Genomic DNA, 26927 nt, shown 5'->3' on the forward strand with positions numbered 1-26927 from the left:
AACCAGATCTAATTTTTGTGAGGCCCCTTTTCGCTTGAGGTGCCCGGGTGAGCCCATGCCTTAAGACAGCACTGAGTCTCCCGCCTAAATCCGAAGAGTTGGCAGGTCTGCTCTTAGTATTAATAATTATCAGAAATCCGACTTGCCCACCCCCCCCCCCCAAACTTCCAAGTCTATCTCCGCCTATGCCAAAAAGTACCAATTCGTTAGAAGCTCTGCAGAGGAATATGGACGAGGTGCATGTCTGGTTTAGTAGTAGTCAAATGGTTAGGAAACTAGCCTCTCACTGTGCAGGTCTGGGTTTGAATCCCGACTCAGGCATGGATGTGTACCAAGGGCGTAGCGAGGGGGGGGGGGGGGGGGGACTTGGGGGTCTGGTCCCCCCCCCCCCGAAATGTGAGAAAATGACCCAAAAAAGGAAAAAAGATGGCCAAATCCATTGTTCTGTCACTTTGGGTCCCCCCCCCCGAACGAAATTTCTGGCTACGCCCCTGATGTGTACTATCACTAACAAATTCCCTGGACAGATGATGCTGATCCCTTGGGAATGCATGAGAATCACATTATTTAATTAAAAAAAAAACCCCAGTGATCACCTTAAGCACAATATGCACACTGCTATCAAAAAATATAACTTTGAAGAGTAAATTTGTTCCCCTCCAAAATTTTAAGGGGTATTTTTTTGTAAAAAAGGGGAGCATTTTTATCAGAGCGAAATAACTCTATCAAAAAAAATTATCCAAAATTTGAAGCAGTATTTTCACTCCTCAAAGAAATTTGGAGTAAAATTGAATTTTGATGAGTGAATCGCACACCTAGATACGTATTGGAGAACACTGGCATGGGCAAAAGGTCCTGCTTATATAAATCAGGTGGTACAAAAGTAACAGAAAATTTGAAAACCTAATGATTCAGAGACTAATTACAGTGTAGTGACAAACTGGTGTGAACACTTTGCAAAATACCGATTTTTTTAAAGTATTCAGTGACCCCTGGCATATAACATCTGCAGTTTTTCTTTGAACGAGAGAATGACAAAAATATAATACGAAAAAAATACATAATATTTTAATAAAATTATAATGTGTACAGAGTAGTATCAAACTACACTTGAATCACAGCTGATTATAAAAGATTATACCCATAAAAAACACGAGTATCTTTGATTCAAAATATCACATCCATGGATTCCACCCGAAATAAGTTTTGCACAGGATATGAGGATCTGTAGCCTGATCGATCAAACAACATACCTTAAAAAGTAAAACAAAAACATTCACAATGAACATGATTTACAGCTTGCTAGAAAAATCCAAGACGTGCCACATAGTTGAATACAAACCTGCTCTTCGGCTGTAAGTCCTTTAAATGCTAGCTTTGCTCGAGCATTAAAATTAGGATCCCCAAAGCACAAAGACTTGACTTTTTCATAGTACTCTGTTTTTCCATGACCCAGCTGTAGTTCAGTCCTAAAAACAAGGGGGGGGGGATGTTGAATCATGCCAAATCTCTAGAGGATTCGTGCAGCATCAATTAGAGTCGTACAGTATGGCAGTCTTTTTCACCCTCTAAGCCATTGTTTCCTAAATTTTTTGGTCCATAGCCCACCTTCTTCAAATTTTTTTTCTTTTCACCACCCCTTAAACCCCAAACCAATAGGACCCTATACTAAATCAAAAACTTCTACCGTCCCCCTGTACCAGGGTTTAGGCTATATAAAAAATTTCTTTAGCAAAAACATGAAAATAGGAAAGAAAGCTTTAGCAAAATGCTAATGATTGATGGATGGATGTCTACTGGTTTTGTACCACCTGTACACATTTTTGAGAAAGTGGCTACTTCTTTCGCATTCTAACATTTTGCAAAAAATGTGACCGTAGCTTAAACCCTGCCCTGTACCTTTACATCGTCCCTAGGGCGATATTGCCCACTTTGGCAAACACTGTTCTAAGCCATAACATCAATCATACCATAAGGAGTTAAATACCATACTAATAAGTCTATTCATTTACAAATCTTACAGACCAAAGTCAGGGACTAAAGAGCATCATGGGGGGCCCAGGGCAGGGATTTTTCTGAAGCCTTATATGGCAAATTCTCAAAAATTTCAACCAGATCTCATTATTGTGAGGCAAATGCAAACTCAGACATGCCAACTTTTGGAATTCAGAAATCCAGAGATTCTTCCGAAGGGGGGTACCCTTCCCCCCCCCCACCCCGGCACTCATAGACTCGATCAAAAAAAAAATTTCAAAAACATTTTTTTTAAATAAATTATGAAAAAGTTCCATGCCCCCCCCCCCCGAGCAGAATATAATTCCATATCAGTCTTCCCATGCAGAATAGAGAAATCACATTTACGAAGACTGTTCATAAAACTTAAGTTTCCTTTCATGGATGCTATCAGTGATTGATAATCTTGAGTATATGAACTCTCAAAAGCTTTATATTTAGCTGTATATAGCTTAAAGTTTTATATTTTCTTTCTGAAGACATATTTAATCGGAGGAAACAATTAAAAAACTTCAAAATACAAAGCTGCTGACGAAAAAACTTGTGTTTACCGCATGGCTGTTAATGGAATACAATAACGATTATACAGGAATTTCGGCAACCAAGGTCATGCCCTGATAAATGATTGCCGATAAACGCTACTTAAAGTCTTTGCCAGTTGCTTAAATGCGGTCACCAAGACTTTTTTATACGGCTGCTCGATGGAAATGACCACGGCTGTCCTCTCTATGGGTGTTTTCCCTAACGACGACTACTTTCGTTGACATCACGACAACGTGAAAACTCGCTAAAATCTAATTTTCTGCGAAAATCCGGAGAGCGGGAGGAAGGATGAAAAATCCGGATTCTCCCGCCTAAATCTGGAGGGCTGGCAGGTCTGCAAACTAATGAAATCCCACATTCAGAATAAGATTTCATTTTTAAGCAATGTTGATTTTCCTACTCAAGTCTGGATACCAGGCCTTGACTAATCACAGGTGCCAGTTTGCCATGTTGACTAAAAAACTGGTTTGTGCATAAAATTTTTTATACGCAACTAGAAACTACAAAATTGCAGTTTAAGAGCTGTATAAAATTTTCTAGTTTTATGACAGTGCATCTGCCATAGCTAGTGCAAAGTATGGAGAACCATTGTGTCACTCTCGTCTTCTTTGCCATGGTTTTTCTAATTTATAGAGATATTAATTAGTCTACAAGACAATTGCTTAAAAACAACCATTACAGAGCATCTTTTAACATAGGGAGGGGATATATACAGCCCCAGAAAAGTAAAGAAAAACTATTAATAAGGACCATTTTTCTTGAGAAGAAAATCATGCTTGTCTCTTAAGAAATTTGCCTAATTTTTAATTTTTTTCTTTTCTGATTCGTTAAGGTAGGGGGGGGGGGCTCTACTATACACAATCCATAAATTCATAATACATGTACATCATAATATATACATTGGCGTACGCAAAGGGGGAAGATTCTGCCCCTCCCCCCTAAGCAGAGATTGTGTTATTTTGCAAGAAAAAACTTAACTCTTCCCCCCGAGAAAATTCTGCGTATGCCTATGTATATATATATACACATATATATATTTTTAGTATTTATGTTTATTTCAACAACTCTAGGTTAAAAAAAAATTGCAAGCAATACACAGGTACTTATGATCAAATAATCTAAATCCACACACGAGAAAAATAACGCAGAAGAGATAGATCAAAGAATGAGCCAAGCAAGCCAATAAAACATCACAAATTATCTTTTCAAAAAGCAAACATCATATACTAATGTAACCTACTGCATTATATGGCACGGGTTATCACCACACAGTTTTCTCTTTGCAATCATCACCCTCTGCCTTGGATACCAATTTGCATCTTCTTCGGCTTCTTAATACATGAAAATAATAAAATTGATGTCACAATAATTAAAGGGGAAAAAGGAGTTATGAAAACATGTACCACTAAACGAGAAATTTTCAAACACATCAATTTTATAGACCTCTTTCTCAGTGAAAAAATATCTGATTTAAGCATTTACTTTACACTGTGAAAATTTACTTAAATGTCATTTTTTTTACATGAATTAATAATGTATGTTGTTGGAGAGAAGACAATTACACCTACATCTCAAATCAACTGATTTAAACAATGAAAGACAACCATTGGTACTTACAGCATTTGCTGGTATATAAGAAATTTTTTTTTAATAATAAGTCGAAAAACTGGATGCGTTTTGTAATTGAGAGATTTATTCTGGACTAAGGCCGCAACTGGAGGGGGGGGAACAGGAGGGCCTGGTGTCCTGGGTGCTGGACTGGACCAGAGAGGGCACTAATCTCACCTCCTTCAACATCACAGGGACATCAAAATACATGCTCGCCCCCGACTGACCAAGCATCTAGTTGTGGCCCTGTTCAGGACTACCAATTTCAAAGCTAATCAATAGTTGAAACGCTAGAATGGACAAGTAAGGTGTTTGTCCACGGCCCTCATAAATTTAGGGCTCCAAAATTTCAACAATATATATATATATATCCACTAACTAATCAGAGATCTTTGATCTCCTCTCCCCCCCCCCCCCCCAGTTCAAAGTATGTCCCGAATTCCTGCTTAGTCAAGGACTCCCTCAAGTTGAAGTTTGGCGCTGTACATTTGCTACAGACACATTCAATTTCATAGCCAATTATTAGAGCGATGACAATTTTGCATTTTGATTGTGTTCAGAATAAAATTAAATTGAGCATACCTTCTTCGCTTAACCCTATGGTTTCTTCCTGTTTCTTGGCATTCGCCTGAAAAAATATTTAGTTGATTAGACCATCAAAACAAGTAATACACAAATAATTTGTGAACTAAAATGACAGTCCAGATAATCTTAAAAAATCACCAATACATCAAAGCACAATAATAACACTCAAATAAGCTAAACATAGCTAATACACCATAAGAAAAATAACAAATAAAAACTTCAATGATCAATAATTAAGGCTCTTGCAATGCAACAGATTCAACAAAGAACATAAATTTTGAATTTTCTCAGAACATATTTTATTGCTTTATGAATTGATAAAAAATTGGCCAATTAAAAAAAACAAATTTTGACAACTTTTGATGCAATGATCAGCTACATTCATGTACAGGTGATGATAATTAAAAAAGAATAGTACCTTCCAGTCGACAGTTGGCTCCTTGATGAAAACATCCATGACATTCAAAAGCACATCACAGTTTTTTCGCAAAGCATTAAGTGCATGAACCATAGTTGCTTCTATGACACCCTTTTCCTTCATTGGCTCCATTAGTTGCAAATACTGAGATGTAAGGCGGAAAGGTACAAGTTCAGGAACCCCAAGAAACTAGGAGGGGAGGGGAAATAAAAATATTCAAAGTAGGAAAAAAACATCTTTTACTGTTTTATTTCCCAATCAAACCAATTTCTACTAACTTGAGTGGCAGAACCAAAAGCATGGCCGAAATCGATTCCAACTTCTTCTCCAGATGATAAATCTACCAAAAAGTTTCCTAAATGTCTGTCACCAATACCCAAGAGCCACTGAGAAACACAGATGATAGCGTGCGACTTGGCAAACTGAGTTCGGATTCGTAAAAATGCTTCTGGCGATGAACTCAACCTCAAGAAAGTTCGCCTGTATCATAAGTAGTAATGAAGGGCAATGAAATTGGCGAAAGAATCAATAAACAAATCTACAATACTGCATCAAACTCTGTCATACAGAGCTTCAGATTAACGTGGGCATCATCGTTTCCTCACATCATTTTCTTAAATTGAAAAAAAAAAATTTATACCACTAGAAAGGCACCATGGGACTCGGGGCAAAATGATATATTGGGGCCCTTACCTGGTCGGAAACACATACTCATCAATTTACGTACATATTCTTAACAACCATAGTAATAAATTTCAAGTTTAACAAGTTCTACAACATTGAGAAAAATTTATAGGAATACATTATACAGAAGGGAAAAAAGCATGGCTATCAACTATAGATGTGACGTAAGAATATTCTCGGAGAACAAGAATATTCTGCTGGATGTAAAAATTGGAGAAATCAAGAATACTTTTTTCTTTTAAATAATGAGAAAAAAAATAATTATATTTATATTATGAAATATAATTCAGCTTTCATTGCCAGAAACATTTACAACAATTTTTTTGACATCATTACCTCATAATGGCTAGTTTTAGTTTGAGAATGTTCTGAGAATATTTTCTGCCATGGTGAGAGGTTTCAAGTTTTTGTTATGAAGATTTTGGAAACCTTAAGATTTTAAAGACTAAAAAATTTCTTTTAAAATTGGATAAATTTTCAGAAACAAGTTCAAAGCAAAAAATAAAACCAAAGTTGATTGACAAAGAGAGCCATTCTCATGATCACCTTCATTCTAAAGAATATAGAGAACTTTATGTGTGTCACTTTCTTTGATAAACTCAATGAACATACAGTCAAATAATTTTTTTATCACACATATTTCTTTGCAAGTTGTTCAATTCATCGATGTTGTTTTCATTTTCTTGCTTTAAAAGTTTAATATTGTGGGCTGTAAGCTTTTATTTCCCTATTCTTTATGTTGTATGTATGTATATTTCTGAAAGCTCTTGCAACAATTTTATAATGCAACTTCTGTCAAACTCATTGGAATGCACGTTCATTTCCACCACCAATGTTTTCTGCAGAGTTTCTATAGCATTGTCTTTCCAGAAAGTACTATTTTTCTGGATGTTTGGGTAGTTTTAAATTTTCTCTCATGGCATACCTTCTGCAGTTGCCAAATGGTGAATAAATTCCGTATAACATGCGAAATGATAATCCATTCTGTAATTGATTACGATATATAATTCATCATCAACAACAACCATTTTCAATCCACTGCTGGATGAAGGTCTCTAAATTTTTCCATTCTGTTCTGTCTGATGCTTTAGACATCCAGTTGACTCCTGCCACTTTTCTGATCTCGTCAATCCATCTTGCGTAGGGATGCCTTCTCGGACATTTAACAGCATGGGGGTACCACTCTAGAATACTTGTGGTCCATCTGTTGTCCTGTCTTCTTGCAATATGTACAGCCAATTTCCATTTCAAACGTTTGATTCTTTTCATATCATATACCTTTGTGTGGTTCCTTATCCAAGTGATTCGTTTTCTGTCTCTCTCCTTGTGATGCCTAGCACACATCTTTCCATGCTCCTTTGTGTTGTCTGTAGCCTTTGTATCGTCTTGCTTGTAAGTGTCCATGTTTCAGCTCCATAAGTCAGTGCTAGTAGCAGACACACTGGTTAAACACTTTTCTTTAAGGCATAATGGCATGTGACTCTTCAGAACTACACAGTTTATGCCAAAAGTGCTCCATCCAATTCTGATCCTTCTGCTTATTTCATTAATGATTCCGTTGTCATGGTAATTTCTTGTCCCAAGTATACATAGTTTTCTACTTCTTCTATCTCTGTGTTGTTGAGCAAGATTGTCCTCTTCAACGCAAAGGGATTGAACATGACTTCAGTCTTTTGCAGATTCATTTTTAAGCTCACCGATTAATACTTGCCTTCGCCAATTCTTGTATCATATCTTCTATTTCGTCTGGATTACTGCTGATAACAACAATGTAGTCTGCAAAACGCAAATGGTTGAGAAATTCTCCATTTATTTTAATTCCTTTTTTATCCCAATCCAGTTTTCTGAATACTTCTTCTAACACAGCGGTAAAGAGTTTGGGTGAGATAAGTATCCTCGTCTTGTCTGACTCCTTTTTCAAGTTTAATTTTTGCTTTATCGAAACGAATCGTTGCACTTGCTTTGTCATATTTTCTTGATGATATTGATGTAAGTCTTCTCTACCCCAATTATAATTTTAAAAAAAAATTAACGTAAGGAATGCAAAAATCAAAGGCGTCAACTTTTTCGTAAAAAAATAGCTGGAAACAACGATTGAAGGGGGTTTTTTCTCATTCCTCAGCGGGTGAGCGGCAATTTGCATAGTTTCACTCTATTTTGTATGTTGTCAGAAAACTGGGCACCGAATCCTGGGAAGGGGGCCTCAAGCTAATTCTATTTGGGGCCCCAACAAATCAAATTGCCGAGAGGACAAATGATCTTATAGAAAAGTCAGCTTCTACTGCGACGCAACTTCAAAGATTCTTAAGGGAAAATTTTGTTTTTGGCGCAAGAAGATGCGGAATTGAAGAATTTCGGCATTTTTGTAGCAAAATATAGCAAACGGCCAGAAACTGTAGCAAAATGTAGCAGACATTGGAAGTTGTAGTAGCATGTATCAATTGCAGCAGATTTTCCATCCCTGAATCTTTAAAAGTACAAATACAAATACATTACAGAGAATTTTACATCTATAAAAACAATCGGAGAATAATAAGAATATTCTCAAGTTATTTAAAATAATAGTCGCATTCCAGAGAATATTCTCCAGTGTTATCCTCCATGAGAATATTCTCAAATCATTTATAAAGAAAATTATATGTTATACCGAATTATGTCATTATCCCGGATGCAACTAGGGTGACTGATTTGGGAATTTTTATTTTGGAATTTTCTCATTGACGAGCGGCTTAGGTTTTCTGAACATTGTTCAGCAGTGGTCAAAAAATTGAATAGAATGCTTGGTTTAATTTTCGAAAAGGTCCCTTTGCGTTCTCCTAGTCATTCTTCCGCTTTTCCAAGGCTTAGTTCGTCCTGGACTGGAGTATGCTGTAAGGTTTTGGAGACCATACCTACAGACGGACATAGACTTGGTTGAAGGGGTTTAGAGAAGAGCTACACATGTTCTTATTGGCACACAGGGCATGAGTTATGAAGAGAGACCTCTTTTTTTTGAATATGTTCCCTATTGTATGAATGCAGTTGTCAGGGAGACATGATCAAGGTGTTCAAAAACGGGATGGATAGGATGAACCATGAATTTTACAAGGGGACACCAATATCGTTGGTAAGGGACAGTTCTAGGTTATGGTGTCGTAGGGAGTTTTCTCTAATAGGGTTGTTAATAAATGGAATAGCTTACCCCCCGAGGTAGTAAATTGTAACACAATTAACACTTTTAAAAAGAAACACGATAAACATGTTGGGGTAAATTGAGAAGCTATCCATACTTAGAATAAGACAACCATAAGTATTCTTTATGGGCATTGTATAATATTTTATCTTGTATATATATTGTTTCTAGTATTTGTAATTGCCTTTTTATTAGGGTTACTGTAATTTTGAAGTATATGACATCCATATTTGTTAAGGGCAACTTTTTCTCAACCACCTGGACATTTTGCCTATTGTGGTGTATTTGTATTTAAGTATTTTAGAGAATCTTCTCTAGAAGGACTATTATAAATAATTTGAGAATATTCTTATTAGTGAGAATAATAAGAATATTCTCAAGTTATTTATAATAGTAGTACTTCTAGAGAATATTCTCTCTTAAATGAGAATATTCTCCAAAGATCATTCTAGAGAATTTTACATCGCTACTATCAGCACTATGGCTTATACAGGGTGGACAGGAAATATAGTATATACACTGACAAATTCTAAGAGTAATCATATGTCAAGGAAAATAACTTAGTAATGAAACCATGGATCAAAACACGATCATTTAGTCGAAAACAATGTTGAGAGCTGGAGAACGGCCAAGCAAGCAACAACATATCCAGGGTGGTGAATTGGCTGTAGTAGACCTGGCACAAATGGCCTGTACACCCACTGGACTACTCCTTCTGGGGCCACCTGAAATCATTAGTCTAAGACACCTTCCACCCCCCCCCCCCAAATGGACTCAGTGGAAGAACTTGTTGCCAGGATTCTTGCTGCCGCTGACAAGATTGACTTGATGCCAGGTCCCTGCAAGCAGGTGAGCCTATGAGTCAGTTTTGCAACAGTATACCCTTTGATGCTACTTTCAGCAGCTACTGTGAATGTTAGCATGTTACATAAGTATGTTTTATTTTCCCTGATAACCACAACATGCTACTGTTTCTGTACTTCGTTTTCAGATCAAATAAATGTATTTCAACCAAAGGTTTTATTGCAAAAACTATTTATCTTAAAATGTATGATCACCCGTAGAAGTTTCTTAGTGGAGTTTCAGACTGACCATATATTATAAAACAAGATGATTGAAGTAAATTTCATCGTTTGATAGCACTACTCAACATTGATTCTGTTCTCAAAGATATTTCAAGGATTTTAAGATTTTGGGATGCTGATTTTGAATGTGCCATTGGTTTTGTCATAATGGCTTAACGTTTTAAAGATAAAATGAAAATTAAATTTCAATGGTAATACATAAGCAGCATACAAATCACATTGTTGACAGTATGCATTATCTCAAAAACTCAAGCCAATCGGCAAAATAAACACCAGTTTTGAAATCAGCAGCAACAATATACGCTCTCTAAAACCATTAAAATTTCTTTAAGAATATGATTTTTTTTTTTTTTTTTTTTTTTTTTTGCTGAGCAGTGTAATCTTTCAATCTATAACTGACCAAAAAATATTAATAAATAATTATCAAGTACAGCAGTTATATTAAAATATTTAAATGAAACTTACTTAAGAAGATCCTTCGGAACAAGTGATTCACACTCTCTGAACTTATTAACACTGTCTTCTCTAGATTTTGTCATGAACATCTGTTTATAAATTGCTACTGGAGATGTACCAGATTTTATCCATTTTACAATCTTATCTTGGCATACGTTTGCATACTGGGAACTATTTATAAATTTAAAAAACAAAGAAGTTGAGCATGAGACCAAAAACCACAAAAATGTGATTAAAAATATTTTTCATCATAATGAGGAGCAAAAACACAAAAATGGCAAAGTTAAGCAGGAACTAAGTAGCTCTAATTAGGCAGGAGTGCTACTACTACTAAACCACACATGCACCTCGTCCATATTCCTCTGCGGAACCTCTAACGAATTGGTGCATGTTGGAATGTGTGTGTACATGTAGTAAAACCTGACGTATAGTTTGTTTCTGTGTAATGCTTGTTATGTGTAGTGCTGCCATCTTCCACCAGTTTTTCAGTTTTTCTAACTATAAATGAAGTGTAATGATTGAATAATTTATCATTGTAGGCCTGTTGCTCTCTGTGGCAAGACTTTTTAATGGGGAGATCGGCTTGCAGGCAGGCATACTAAAAGACAATAATAAATCCATCGTTAAATGGTGTCAAACCGTTTTTTATAAGCCATGAACTCCTCCTCAGTCATTGAATTCATGAGAAAATCATTGAGCACAGCTGTGTTGTCAACCCATTCAATCACACCAAGCCTGAAAGAAATTTCAGATCAAATTTCAAAAAATTATAACACTGATTTAAAAAAAAAGTTCAGAAACATTTTCTTCAAATAATGAATAAACTTTCACATAAATATTCAAAAATAAATGCAATTAAATATCAGATATTTTTTTTATGAACAAAAAAAAATTCCCCACAGAATGTTTTAATTTTCTCACCTAGAACTCACTGGAATTACTTTATACGTTGAAAGTTTGAATCGACGGCTACCACATTGAGGATCTATGGAATATATCTCATTCATCACGCTGAAAAGTTGTTGCAAACGACTGTCTTGCCTCAAATCTTCACCCGATTTGACTAATACTTTGTACTCATGTTCATCATTACCCCGAATAGTCAATCTGTATGGTTGAGTGATTGATGACAGGATGAGCAACTGAATAAGAATACATGTATTTTATCGAAAACAAACCATAAATTTACATAAAAGAAACAAAATAAACTTAGAAAATTACTATAAGACATACATTTTATGTACTTTAAATAATTTATAAGGAGAACCACATGAATGTTCAAGGAAAGATTTTTCATACACACTTTATGACATTATTACATAAATGGGACAGTGCCAAAATACCTTTCCCCCTCCTCAGCAAAATCGTTAATTCTGAAAATTTGTTTAGAGTTAAAAATAATTTTAAAACTGATTTAACTCAACTTCATACCTAATAGTGCTGCAAGTTTGATTGTACTAAATAAATTTTTTCTAACCAAAAAAATAAATAAGCAAAACAATGCAAATTTTAGATTTTCATCAAAGGCGTCCTAACTCACTCCTGTGTTCCCCCTTCCCAGTTATTGTGCCTACAAACTTGATTAAAATAGTGTTAAGATCTCATATTAAATTTAGGAAGATGAAAACATGTTTATACATTTTTAAATAACTTTAGGTTATTATAAGTTTATTTTTTAGTAAATAAATTACATCTAAATTATTCAGTCATCCAGACAGAAATCTCAAACAAAGTTTTGAGTTTTGTTGACGATAAACACATCTCGTGGCACCTCTTGAAACATTTCGAACACTTTACCAGTTTTAATCTATATATATATAATTGTGTGTGTGTGTATTTATTTACAATAATAACCCCAGAAGGCATGAAATGCACTTATACTGGAAGAAGAAGAGAGAAAAAAAAAAAAAAAAAAAAAAAAAAAAAAAAAAAAAAAAAAAAAAAAATGTGCGCATGTTCTTTATAAAAACTACAATTTTAGATCAATCTTTGCCAAATTTTGCATACATACCAAATGAGACCTGACTTGAACAATAGGCTACTTTAAAAGTTTGTCACAGCTGGGCAAATGCCCGAAATGAGCAGAAAACTGTCGAACAACAATGGTTCTTAGACTTCAACAATCACTTTCGGAATGTTTACTTTGGTTACCGTGGTTCCCTAGCAATGCGTTTCAGACATGTATATGGCTTTACAATGATTTGTCACTCCTTTAATGATGCCACCATTATGTATAATAGTTTATTTATTTATAATGGTTTGTCACTTTTTCAATCCTTCCAGTAAAGGAAGAAAACCTGGGCAGCACCGGGTATTATAGCTAGTGTATCTATAAAATCATATTTCGTTTTATTTTTGGGAGGTTTTGTTGACATGTTCCAGGCCGATATTTATCTTCAATGATTACTTTTTTTGGCCTTTGATTGGAATTGTTTTTCCTTACACTCTTCCATGATTTTTTTTTTTCTTTTTCATAGAGGATTTTAGAGATATTTTATGGGGACTTCCAGTCACCAAGAATGAGGTCCTGGCTGTGAAAGGTGTGGAAGGCTAGAAGTGTTAAACACAGTATAAAAAAAGTTGACAAGTGATACATACATCAATCGAAATGACTCTAAGTAGTCAGGAAAAATAAAATAAAATATATCACATGAACAGTACATTATGAGTGTCCTAAATTCGTCCCGGGACGGATTTGAGATACTCAGAGGGGGATGGATTTAGGAATTTAGCTATAACAATACTTGTGACTGCTCCTGACTAAACTACAGCTACATGACTGACAATTTCACATAATATTCAAGTAGCGATATATAATTATCAATTGCCAACTGATGAAAAAATTATTGTGAGGAGTAAATCTAACTGTTCAAAGTTAGTTTTGCATTGTAACAAGCTATAAAAAAAATATTTTCGAAAAATTAAAGCCTAAAGGAAGAGAGCAAAGCAACTGTGTCACTGCTGAGTTGAAAAAACTCTGAAGAGTTTCCTGGCACTCTTGCAGCTCTGTGCATGTAAATTAAAGAGGGAGACAAATTTATGGCAGGGAATGCATTTAAGGCACTTTACCCTACAGTAAAAGCTGTGTATAATGGTACTGCATATAATGATATTTCCTTTGGTCCTGGTGGAATTCCTATTCAATAGGAAATAACACAAATGCTCAAACTGTCTACAATGATAACCTGTGTATAGCAATATTTTTTCTAGGTCCCTGCAGTAGTGTTATGAGTATCTTTATAGACAGGTTTCACTGTACATATTACATTACACAGGGGTGGGAAGTGACTAAGTCCATTTCGGAGCAGCAAAATTCAGGATTCTGAGCAGTTTTGGAGCAGCAAATTCAGGATTTGGAGCAATTTTGGAGCAGCAAAATATGGGATTCGGAGCAGATATTTATAAATTGGAGCAGTGAAATTAACAAGAATATTTTCGCTAACCCTCAACCCTTTTCAAAATAAAACTGCACTGTCTTTTGTTATCAAACACCTTTTCGTCAGCTTGATTTTTGTTTTTGGTGTTTTAGGCTTTTGACACCTTGTTTGAAAGAGCGGCTGTCATAAAATTTTTTGCACCCATCTATTTAAGATGATTTTTGCTTATTGAGGGCACTATTTGCTGCCTTGAACAGCAGCACTTAAAATGAGCTACAAAAATTTTATAAGTTTTTAATTTTTTTATACTTGGAAAGAAATTGTTGCAAAATGGGAGAGAATTTCGGAAGAATCAACTCGATGTTTGGCGATATTGACGATTTAACGCTCGTTATTTGACAACATTGGCGATTTAACGCTCGTTATTCGGCAAAGTTTCTAAACTATAGTTCGTTTCAGGTTAGCTTTGCAGTGAAAGGGAAGCTACGAGGGAAACGCATCACACGTTGCTATGACAACGAAAGCCTTTCAACCAATGTATCGATGCGCAGTCGCGGTAAGGTAAAGCTGATTCTCGTCGATCTCACTGAGAAAAATCTTTTTTTTACACATGATGGTGATAATTTTTTTTTCTAATTTAAAATTCTTAAACGAATAACGATCGGATTCAGAACAATATTTTTTCATTATTTTTTTCAATCATTCAAAAAATTAAAATAGTCCGCATAAATGATCATCGTAAGCCTCCGATATATAGGAACTATATTTTGCGGCGAAGGAATACACTCTTTACCTTTCTCTGCACTGCAAAGTAAACCTGAAACGGACTATAACATTCGTAATTCGGCGGACAAGCGCTTTTTACTCCCGGAATGAAAATTTTTTTCAGGAAACATCGGGATTTAACACAATCGACTACAGTAATTTCTGCTGCTTCCAGTGACGACTTTTTTTAAAACGGAAACACTCGAATTTGCACTTTAAAGCTGAAAGGCATTGCAAACCATCTCCAGTTCCACGATCACGGACAATATCGGGGTTTCGCAATGGAAAGCCCGATCAGGGGCCGATAGTTTAAGTATAGTGGAATAAAACACGCTCTTTTCGTAAAGAAATGTTTCATGGCTAGCAAAACTTTTTGGCGTCCTTTCCGAAATTCCGGGCATACTGAAGCAAAATTCGCTATTTAGCGCAGAAAAATGTGAAAATACGCTATTGGAGCAGGATGGCGCAAGATATTAGTTTTGGCCCAGAGTTCCCACCCCTGCATTACACCACCAATGAATTTAACTCTATAAAAAAGTAAATTTCCATAAGTTATGTTACATAAATCAATATGTTTTCTTAACAAAAAGATATATTTTAACCAAACCCATACTTTTTCATCAAAACCAGCAATTTTAACGTGAAACTCAGGCAAAGGTTTGCTCTTCCCAGTGTACTGACCTAATCGAATGAGAAAAAAAAACAAAAAAATAACTTCCAATAAATAAAGACACATTACTAGAGCCTGGATTATATGCAAGTGCATATGCTTTTGCATATTTTGGCCTTTTTTAGCATTAATGCATATAAATGCATAAAATCAAAGAATTTTCAGTACAAGAGCATATTTTTGAAGGTTTATTTAAACTCACTCAATTTTTTATATAATTCTTCAAATAAATATTGTTTATATAAATTGTTCATACAAGTAATATTGTTCACATAAATATTTTCATAACATCAATTTTTTTCCCGCAGGTGAAATTACGTGAATTAATACATATTTATAAAGTATTTTATGAATATTAACCGTTTTATTGTAAGGCTATTTCTAGAGATATGTCAAAGTGTTAAATTTTTTTTAGAAATAGTGTCGAAATTCTTTTGTTACTGGTATTTTTGTTATTGAGCAGCTTCAACAAACTAAAAATTAAAACATGCCTGAATAAAAAATATGTAGAGTTGCTTATGCGGTGTGTGTGTATATATATATATATATATATATATATAAGGGAATATTTTTTTGTAAATGAATACATATGCACTAAGAAATAGAAGAGATGCATTTTAAAAACACATCTTTTTTTTTGCATGGTAATTTTTTAATGCATATTTTCTCATTTTTTGTACATACTTCGGAATTTTTGACTTTTTTCAAGATTTCTAGTGCATATTCTGGAGTATTTTATGCATATTTTGGCATTTTAGTGCACATTTTGTATTTTAAGTTCACATCTTGTAAGTGCTTATTTTCACATTTTTAAGTGCATATTTGCATATTTTTAGAGCATATTTTGCAACTTTTTTAGTGCATCCGGGCTCTACTTATTACCAACAGTCTCTCTAACTTTTTATATTCCTGGTTTTCTATGCCCTGTGTACAGGGTGTAGCCAGAAATTTCGTATTGGGGGGGGGGGATAAAGTGATAGAACAATAGATTTGGTCATCTTTTTCCCTTTTTTCAGTCATTTTTTCACATTTCAGGGGGGGGGGGGAAGACCAGACCCCCAAGTCATCGTCCCCCACTACGTCCTTGGATATGCCCACCCATATCCCTTTCATTCTGGAACTACTAAGCCCCTAGAGTGAGATTTTTGGCGAGCTCTCTATTGTAAATTTACAATGCCAAAAAAAATAGCACAGCACACACACAATTCTGCTTATCAATATTTAGTATGACAAAAATATTTCCCATAACCTTCATTTAGATTCTTTTGGGAAAAGGAAATCCATATTTCACTTTTAGAACCGCAAATACGCTGTTTATGTTTCTGACAATGCATTTAGTTTATTTTTTATCCTATGAAATTAATTCAGTTATTTGGTAGGAATAAACACCTTTTTCTTTTCTTAGTAAGGATGAGAATCTCAGTAAAAATACCTGGTATTTCTATCTGCATGTTATGTTTCCAAAGTTGGAACTTGCTAAGCCACGGAGAAACTTTATAAAGAGTATATTTCTTACATTCCTTTGTATGAAACTTCTTTGCTGACTCATACAACTCAAGCAGATTCATCATTAGCGCCTTTAAAAAGAAAGATAAAAACACTAAAAAACTCAATTTATTTTGCAAGAGTAAGTGTTTAATAAATTTAATGTGATATTGATTACAGTAAAAATCAGTTTTGTCTGCATTTTAAAAGTTTACTAGGGAAGTTCAAGATACCTATAAAAGAGGAAAAATATTCAAAGACAAATGTTTGAAACTGTTCTGTTAGAGAATCTAGAATTGCAAATGATATGGGTTTTAATAGATACACACATAGCAACAGGATAAACCATAAAAAGCAAGAAGGTGAATCGTAGAAACGTGATGCATAGGAATTGGATGAAAATTATACAAACCTTTCTGTTTCCGGAGAAAATGTTTTTGCCATCATCACCACATATATTCTTGAATCCAGTCCTAAAGTTCTGGAAGTAATAAATAATTGCACAAATATTAACTTCAGCTACAATGCCTGTGTGTTGCAACTATAGTTGCAGTGATTAAACTTCCTTCACAAATTGAAAGAAAAAATGTCATCATTATTTGTGTTTTATAAAAGAAAAAGTCTTAAATATATGTTACAGTAAATGTGATAAATGCGGTTATTTTTTACGCATGCTTACCAAGCATTTCAGTAAATTTCATAAATTTCTCTAAATTAATCACTTTTACCGGCTTTTTTTTCACTTTTCATGTATAGTACCCAAACATCATTGGTAAATTAATAAGTACAAAAAATTATCATTTTACCAGCAATTATGCATAACACCCAAGCATCGTGTCATTGATAAACATGACAAATCATACTATGTGATATACTACACATGATAATTCGCACATGTATTGTATCATTATATAGGGGGTATGGTCTTAAAATTTATTATTATTTCTGGGTATGATTGTAAAAGTTATCATCATCTCAGGGTTAGGAATCACACATACTAGACTCATTTGTCTTTTTTTTTCATATTTATCAAATTCACTGATTACACTAAGGTATTATGCATTATCAAAAATAAAAGCAACAAATTTCCAATATTTATCAAATTTATCAATAACACTGTTATTATGCATAATCACAAAAAACTGGTTATTATGCATAATCGTGCATAAAAGTGATAAATTTATCAAACTGACCAAGGTGATTGATAAGTATGCATAATAACCAGTTACTATTTATATAACAGATCTATCACATTTACCGTAAAATATACACTGTTATAAATAACATCGGTAAATATTGCTCAATAACTTATGGTAATCTGTGAAGAAATTAATACAGCAGATCCTGTTCACAATGTTCCCACGTGGAACATTTTCCAGCTTAGTACAACTTATTTTAGTAGTCCAAACTTTTACTAATACTCATCATGATTTCCCGTTTGAAACATTTCCCTGTTTACAACATTTTTTCATGAAGATTCTTTGAAAAAAATTACAGGAGGGATTCACGTGTATAAAAAATTAGGTTTATGTCTGATAGTACACTGAAATGTAATACAGTTCACGCTTGCTATAGTAACCTTCTACCGTTTCGTTAAAAATGGACATTATATCGAAAGGGAAACATATAGGATGGTTGTTGTATGGAAACATATGGGATTTATATACTGATTGTCATAACAGAACAGTCGCTATAACACATGGTCATTATTTTACGAGCATTAACTATTTACTTTTTATATGATATAAAAGTATCAAATGTAATAAGAGAAAAGCATTATTTTGCACCTTCGCAAATTCTTCTTGAACAGGACCAGCATTTACTCTAGAGGTTCTGAACTCAAAAAGATCTTGCTGCGCTTGCTTGACTAATGATGCCAGCTCTTTTGCATTATCATCTATGGGTGGCTTATTCAAATTACTCTTTATATTTGATAAATGATTCTGAAACAATAAAATAATTAGGAAATTACATATTCATTATAAAAAAGTCATTTATGCATATATATTTTACAATATATTCTTTATTGATAGGTAGATTACAGGTATTTGCTGTTAATATATTATAATTGGTTTTCTTAATTAGTGCCAATTTATAATTTCATCGGAAAAATAAGACTGATCATGATAGCATTACATACTTTGAAAATCACATGAGGAACGCTCAAGTGATGCAGTGCAGAGATAAAATCAACAACTAACCAATGCTTTTCCAGGTTTTTTTTCATCCTATGGAGTAAAAAACAAGCATTTTTCTAATTTAATTCAAACTAAAGTACGTATCTGCAATATGGAAGTAGTAGAAGATTTATTTTATTTCTATTCACAGAGGTCAAACAAGGTCAAGCCGAAATGAGAGGCTGAATAAACAAATGCTCTGGTTTCACATACTTTTCAACAAAAGCTTTTCTTTCTCTGCCTTTTACATCACTAGAAAATTCATAACTCTCATAACTCAGAAGAAATGAATACACTATGGCCTGAAGAAGACAGAGGAGAAAAAAACATGACATAATTAATAAAGTTTATCTTAACACAATAAATTGTTACACAATTTCTTATTTTACCTAATCAAAATTAAGTTTCTAAAAATACAAATACAAGGCCACAACAGGCAAAATGCCCAATGAGGTGGCTGAGAAAAGATGCCTATAACAAATATGGATGTCATATATTTCTAAACCACAGCAACCCAATTAAAAATGCAATTATAAAAACAATATCTATATATGATAAAATATTATACAATGTCCATAAAAAAATATTTCTGGTTACCTTATTCTAAGCATGCAGAGCTTCTTGATTTACCCCTTTAGAAAATGAACGAAATAGCTACACAACCTCCAAAAGTTGAATTAGTGATCAAACTATCCTACATGAATCATTCATGATCATGAAAGATAATTTAACTGATCTTTACACATTCATGAATCTCTAAATTTCGATATTTATTCCAAAATTAGCAAGATAATGCAGCTCATTTAACGGAAAAACTCAACTTTTAGTGAATGCACCTTTGCATGGTAAACTTTAATAACTAACATCTATTAGAAAATATAAAAATAATGAACAACTTTTTCAATACCATTTCAGTTCCTGTGAAACGTTATCTGTCTCCCTTTAACATGCTTTCCATACTAAGCACAGGCACAGCATGAGAGCACCATTATTAATAAAAATAACCAAAAGGCTATGAAACACATGGAAAATGACCGTAGGTAGGGGAAAGATCGTTTATAGGTTAAGTGACCTTGACAGTCCAAACCAGAAAAAATAGGGTTTCTCTATATACTCCTACACCTCCTCTAAGGTACAAACTAAGAGTACAATATGGGATCCAATCCTATGTATTGGTTTAACAAGGGGAGCGATGGGAAAAAAGGCTTCTGTGAACGAGACATAGATGTGGAAGATTGCATGAAATGTTAACATTGGTGTATGTATGCAAGGGGTGGGGAAATCTTGAGCTAAGATTACTTTATAATTTGTTTGCATTAACCCTTTGAACTGAAATGATGAGTCCAGCTCACCATGAAATTGTATGTCTGAGCAGTGCTGCCCGAAAATAAATTGCAGTTCAAGGGATTAACACTTGAGTAAAAAAAGATTACCCCTCCCCAAGGCTAACTGTATGTTAAGATACATAACTGAATTTCATTACATATTTAATCTTGTACAAGCAATGTATATAAAACTGATATTATAATGAGAAAAGAAACATATAACATGCCATTGGATATTCTTGAATGATGCTCTCAATTATTACTTGCAGTGCTGCAGCTTCAGGTTTGTCAAGTAGAGCAACCAACTGATTTATCCAACTAATAAACATCCAGCATGGAATATTTGAAGTCTAAGTAGAAAATTAAGAACTGATTGAAATAAGAAAAAATATTTAAAAACCAAATGGAAAACATTCTAAATAATTTAAATATAATGCTATTCAAACTTGAAAACTACATGATACTGTGCTTACACTTTGAATGAAAATAGGCAAAGCATCTGGATACACTTCAATAACTTGAAGTAAACGTGGAAACAGATAGATGGCTTGTTTGTCCCCATAATGCAATGCAGAAAGCAAAGATTTAATGAGAACATGTGGATATGTTGAAAGAATATTTTGCTTGGGGAGTAATGAAGTTTCTCCAATATCATCTGGATAAAAAAAAATTAAAACTGTTACACCATGTTTTACACAGTAAATTTTTAATAGTAAAATGTAAACATCCAATGCAGATTGTAAAATTGACACTAGAATGGCTGGAAATTTAAAATATCTAAAACCATGAAAAGTAGCCAAAATTTCAGCTTCTGGTTGTTAATTTTATTTCTCCTATTATTTTATCAAACGCAGTGAAATTTCAATCATTAAGAATCTCAGCTTACAGGTTTGATTCAACAATCAAATTTAGTAGCGAATCAAAATTTCTAGATTATCAGTCTAACTTAGAATTTTTTGTTATGTATATAAAACAGTTATAATAAATAGTAATTAAGAAAAAATTTACTGGTACTTAGAATTCTACTGTGAAACTATTCTTTCAATGAATCTCATGAAATTTGCTAAAATTACCTTCTTCTACTTTACGCAGATATTTGTTGCAGAAATTAGCAAGGCACATATATGCTTTACATATTGATTTTATCTTTTGATCCTCTTGAACTATCTGGAAATCTGCTACTGCATTTTGTAAACTGGAAAAGCTCTGTTCATGCAAATCTCTTGCAACCTGTTTTTTTTTATATAAAGCACTGACTTTAAAATAAAAGAAAACTTAGGGTACATTCATAATATATAGATAAGAAATATACAGGCCGGTCATAAAATAAATAATATTGTTATTAACTCATATGCCAATATACAAACCACTAACAGCAGTAAAAATCAACTAATGTGAATTAAATTTGGGATATATGTGTTGGAACGGTACTTGTAGCACCATAAATGCTAGCACAAGATGCAGACAAAAAAGAACTCCACCAATGGGTTGGTGTGCTAACAATAGATTGGTGTTGATGGGCGACTTCCTGTGGCAGTAATGAGATCTGCATTGGTTGTTTCCGCATGTTTCTTTGTCTGATTCTAGCCCCACCACTACCATGCCACACAGGCACCGTTCCAACACAATTTATGGTTTTTTACTGCACTGATCACTTTGCAATGCAAAAAAAGAGTATTGCCATTTAAATTTTTATTGCTGTAACTGCAAAAGCTAGGTTTTTGCTTCTTTTCTTATTCTTGAGCACATACTCTGAAGCATCTATACCTCAAATTTTATTTGCATTTGGTATTTGCAGTCACTAGTTGTGAACTTAATTGAATGCGCTCAAAGATCATGGTAACAGGAAATGTCTAACCTTGATATCCGTGTCTCCATCAGACAAACTTCTTATCTTTTTCCTGATATTCTCATCATCAAAACTAGACACCGATATTTCTTGACTGGCAAAAGTTTGAAACATGAGTTCGCATATTTCACTTTTTAAAATCTGTTGCTGCAGGCTCAATTTATTTTTTTCTCCTAGTTTCACTAGAACAAAATAATATGTGTACTACGAATGGAAAATTTAGAAAAAAAAAAATTATACATATATACACACGTAAATATATTGGAAATGTTTCCCAAATGAATGAATGTTACATACATAAAAATAAAATTCAAGGGGTAAAAAACCTACCTAGCTGTGAATAGATATTCAATAATATCTTGATTTTTTCTTCCCCATCACTTCTCAAAGCTCTGGGAATGCTTGCCAAACAGTATACTTCAATAAAATTAGACCAGTGAGCTTCTCCAAGTCTCTTTACATTCTATACATGTACATAGGAGCAAAATAAAATTCATTCAAATTAATACAACTCATTCTAATTCCAATTAATTTGCAAATAGATCTATAACAAAAAATGTCTGAAAAACAGAGTCTGAAGATACCAAATGGAACTTACATGCATGGTAATTTAGCAAAATATCATTTTAATTTTAATATTTTATAATATAATTTAGTTTCAATTGCAAAAATACTATTTTTAGGAACTAGACAAAAAATAATCCTGACTTCCTTGTTTGATCATTTATTACAACCCTCCTACTAGATTAAAAAGAAGTGTTATGTTGGGATTTTATACTTCATCTGTAAATGTTAACATGAATCTATGTGTATCATAAATCAACTTAATGAGTAAGAGAAAAAAGAAAAATAACTTATCAGTATTTGTATTTATATGAAAGCGTTATTGTATTTTTTTCTGACTAAATATAAAATTGGAAGAAATTCAAAGGTCACAGAATGAGAAAGGTCACCAAATGAAATTAAAACAAACATTTTGTCTTTTAAGACATAAATTATAAGAATTTTCTGGACTACATAAACCTGTAGTTTAGGCAAAATTGAAGCAAACATGTCATCTACATCTTAAGTAGACATCACTTCAGCCCTCACTGCTCTATAGTGCGGAAAATGTGAAGGCCTGCATTTCTTCAAGTCGGAAATTACTTACATTGCGTATATTTTTTAGATGTCTTAGAGCCACAGGAATGTTTTGTTGTTTAGTGCAGTACTTTATGAAAGATGTTTCAAACAAAATTGAATTTTCCAAATAAAACTGATCCAAATTCTCATCATCTTCCATATGCTGAGAATCATCTAATAATGATCCACTCTGGGAATCAGGTTGTGAATTAGTAGCAGTCGACTTCAGCCCACCATGTTTAAGTCTCAGTTTTTTAATAAATAACTGCCTGAAAAAAAAATGAAAAAATAATTTTAAATCATAAAAAATTACATATGTACACAAACATTATGGAAATACAAACTTATGCATAATAAAACTAGAGCTATAATAATAGTGAAAATTATTGCAATAAAAAAATCTACCTGTTAGTTATAACATCATCCCAAACATTGATTGGATCCATGATGCTGGGCAATCTTTTCTGCCATCTTTCAATAAGTTTTTTGACTGATTCAACACTTTTTACGCCACCTTGAAAAGAAGAAATAATAAGGTTAATAGTGAATTGTCATGAATGAATGCCAGAACTTTGCCTCTGGATTTATCCCGCACACACATTGACAGAAATGACACAGTATAATCACAATGCATTCAATGACCAAGAGACACCCAGGCTCTACCACGCAGTGATATTAGCACATTGTCCCATGGGGACTCGGGTGCCTCAGGAAATTTACTCAATACAAAAATGACAGCACCAGCCATGACTAACAGCAACTACATGTTTGTTTTATACAAGGACAGGTGCAACAACCAGCGAGTTCCAGTATGCATTCGTCCTCTCATTTAATGACCAATGATTCACAGCTAATGGATAAGCAATACCAATTAAACTTTAGTTTCAAGCCGTCTGAACTTGAATAAAAACAAAAAAAACAAATACTCTGGCAAGTAATTAATTTTTTTAAAAGCATATTCTGAATGCCAGTAGTATTTACACACACCACACACACATGCATTTAAAATTCATGGAAGATAACTATTATGCATAACTGTAGTTTCAATAAGTAGGAGGAACCATTTTAGAGTAAGTTAACAGCCACAAAAAAGCATTAAAAATCACTATTATGTAAATACATAACAGTGTCCACTCATCATTCTGCAATAATTAATTCCTTAACAGTTAGTCTTGGAGGAAACCCAATTTAAAAAAATGTCACCCATCATCCCAGAAGCTGTCTAAAAATGTAAAAATATATATATTTCTTAAGAAGTTTTAAATTTTTATATAGCGCCAGGTCTTATCAGTCATATCTAGTTGAAGTTTGGTTAGAATGATACATTTTCTAATAAGGAATATAGCTAAAATATAGCTATGGTTTCATATCTCTACCAGTTTCAGTCGTTAAAATTAAGATGTTAATGGAAGAAGATACTGAAACTAGTAGTTATTTTTATCTTGTTTAACCTGTGAATGTATGAAGATTTTTTTCCCCTTAGAACAATATAAAAATTCAAATTTCGTGGTGTTATAAGAAATAATTATTTTGAATTTCAGGAAAAGGGTAACAAAATTTGAAACATTTTTTGTACGTTTACTCTAAGAGTAACCATTAAGGAATTCGCTAATAGATAAAAATAGGAGTGTAGGTTATCAAAGCTATATGAAACATTGAGATGACCAACAGAAAATAAATTTAAACCATGATCACCATTTCTCACAATGTCTAGGAATTCTTCCAGTTCAACAAATTTCTGGAGATCTTGCAATTTCAGCTGCTGTACACTCATGGCTAAGGAGCTAAGATTACTCCAGTCCTGGGGAGGGAAAAAGAATAAAAATTTGTATAACAAGAGCAATCAATAAAGTCACACTTTTGGAAACACTGATATTCCTTTAAATTCGGCCTAAATGTCACAACACAATTAATAGCAAATGAGCCCGATGTTTGTCTTCTCTTGAACTCTTTTGTTCTGTCACATGCATATACTGTACGATTTCGTCGTTCGCTATAGCTAGTCAGTAAAGATTGATACAACTGAAAAAAAAAATAATGGATGATAATTATTTTTTCAAAAACTTTCTTCCTTTGCAGGGGAAGGGGGAATTGGTGCCTTTTCACCGGGCCCTCTCAAGGACAGGGCTGACAGGGCCCTGAGGCCCAGGACCATCACCATCATTGTTTGTTTTTCATGCTATATATTCACTCCAGAGCCCCCATCCCGTGAAAACTGACTTGTAGACCCACCAAAGATCCAACAGCCTTGCTCCACGATGTGAGAAAAAGGTCATGTCCTTTCTAAGGAAAACCAATATTGTTCCTAGGACGACTCCCAACTGCCATGCCCCCCCCACCACTAGGAATCATCACATGATCCTGAGAACACTGCTTTAGGGGAATATTACAGATGTTGAAAGGTCCCTACAAGCTAAGAAAGAAAAGGAGGTTTTCTTTTTTGTTCATCCAGGCTAAATAGCTTTCTTGCCCAACCCTGCACATTGACATTGTCCTTTTCTATTGCTACTCACCCATCCATCCCTCCAAGGGGGAAAAAAATAAAATAAACCTGAGAGAGAAGAAAAAAATATTGAATGCCACAACTTTAAAGCCTAGATTTTAAGGGAAAAATTGAAAAAAATATCTCTGGAAAATCATAAAAAAAATCTGTGACCTTCACTAAAATTCTGTGACTTTTTTAGGACTTGTGACTTTTTCCTCATTCTGTGACTTTTCCGTGATGATAGACAACCTGTCCATTTAAGACAGGTTTCTGTCTCATACAGTGTCCGTCGTAGACTGGTTTCACATTGTAATTGTGTCATTACTAATATAGAGTGGTCCAGAAGTCCTGACCTGTTTTGAAAAAAATATTAAAAAAAACTTAAAGCCAGAGACAAATAGCTCAAAGAACTTGAAAGAGAATGTTACAAAGTTATTTTCTTACAAAATTTCTACATGCGCATCTTCAGTGGCAGAGAGGATGTCAAGCCTATATATCATTTCTCGTCATGTTAACTTGTAACATGGGTGTTACAAAGAATGCAAGTGAAATGGTTGGAAATAAATAAAAAAAGCTTTTGAAATCTTGCTCAAATGCTTCAAGTCCTTTATCCCTATCTTGAACAAGATTTATTTCAATTTTTTTTCAACATACATCCAGACATCTTGATCACTCAGAATTTAATGCAAGATCAGAAAAAAAATCATAAATTCAATTAAAAAGTTTAGCGAAAACAGCCCAACAGAAATAAAATGAACAAATTATAAAACTTTTTACTTCCATCCACATTTTGCTCTCATTTTTTGTAATAGCAAGAAAAACTATATAGGTTAGACATCATCCACATCACTTAAGGCGGTGTATATGTAGAAATTTTGTAGTAGAAAAAACTATGAAACCTTCTTTTTCAAATTCTTTAAGCTGTTGGCCTCTATCTTTAACAGATTTTTTTTAAAGATTTTTTCACAACAGGTCAGGACTTCTGGAACACACTGTATGATGGCACAAAAATATTTGATTGTGAAAAAAAATCCACTTTACTACTACTATTACTTAGCCATGCATGAACCTATTGCACATTCCTCTGCAGAATTTCAAACGAATCAGT

The 26927-nt window shown here is 33.7% G+C and overlaps 1 protein-coding gene across 1 annotated transcript in view; it reads right to left on the reverse strand.

Moving 5' to 3' along the window:
• Positions 1-1043: 1043 nt before the first annotated feature.
• The window catches only part of LOC149066979 (DNA-dependent protein kinase catalytic subunit-like), a 133420-nt gene continuing 107536 nt past the window's right edge, over positions 1044-26927 (reverse strand). The window contains exons 71-93 of the mRNA XM_089252858.1: positions 25030-25135; positions 23740-23848; positions 23363-23603; positions 22543-22675; positions 22222-22394; positions 21437-21593; positions 20837-21018; positions 20591-20713; positions 19252-19340; positions 19002-19089; positions 18649-18804; positions 17274-17342; positions 16809-16953; positions 15320-15387; positions 11486-11706; positions 11204-11299; positions 10574-10735; positions 5446-5647; positions 5168-5356; positions 4747-4792; positions 3797-3887; positions 1343-1469; positions 1044-1253 (exon numbers count right to left, since the gene is read on the reverse strand). Of these exons, the coding sequence (XP_089108984.1) occupies positions 1176-1253; positions 1343-1469; positions 3797-3887; positions 4747-4792; positions 5168-5356; positions 5446-5647; positions 10574-10735; positions 11204-11299; positions 11486-11706; positions 15320-15387; positions 16809-16953; positions 17274-17342; positions 18649-18804; positions 19002-19089; positions 19252-19340; positions 20591-20713; positions 20837-21018; positions 21437-21593; positions 22222-22394; positions 22543-22675; positions 23363-23603; positions 23740-23848; positions 25030-25135 (3051 nt within the window). The 3' untranslated portion in view covers positions 1044-1175. The remainder of the gene's footprint in view (positions 1254-1342; positions 1470-3796; positions 3888-4746; positions 4793-5167; positions 5357-5445; positions 5648-10573; positions 10736-11203; positions 11300-11485; positions 11707-15319; positions 15388-16808; positions 16954-17273; positions 17343-18648; positions 18805-19001; positions 19090-19251; positions 19341-20590; positions 20714-20836; positions 21019-21436; positions 21594-22221; positions 22395-22542; positions 22676-23362; positions 23604-23739; positions 23849-25029; positions 25136-26927) is intronic.

Source organism: Pholcus phalangioides, unplaced genomic scaffold, assembly GCF_987345545.1.
Source record: "Pholcus phalangioides strain wild (caught in Gottingen) unplaced genomic scaffold, Ppha-v1.0 ptg000031l_1, whole genome shotgun sequence".
NCBI classification, from domain to species: Eukaryota; Metazoa; Arthropoda; class Arachnida; order Araneae; family Pholcidae; genus Pholcus; species Pholcus phalangioides.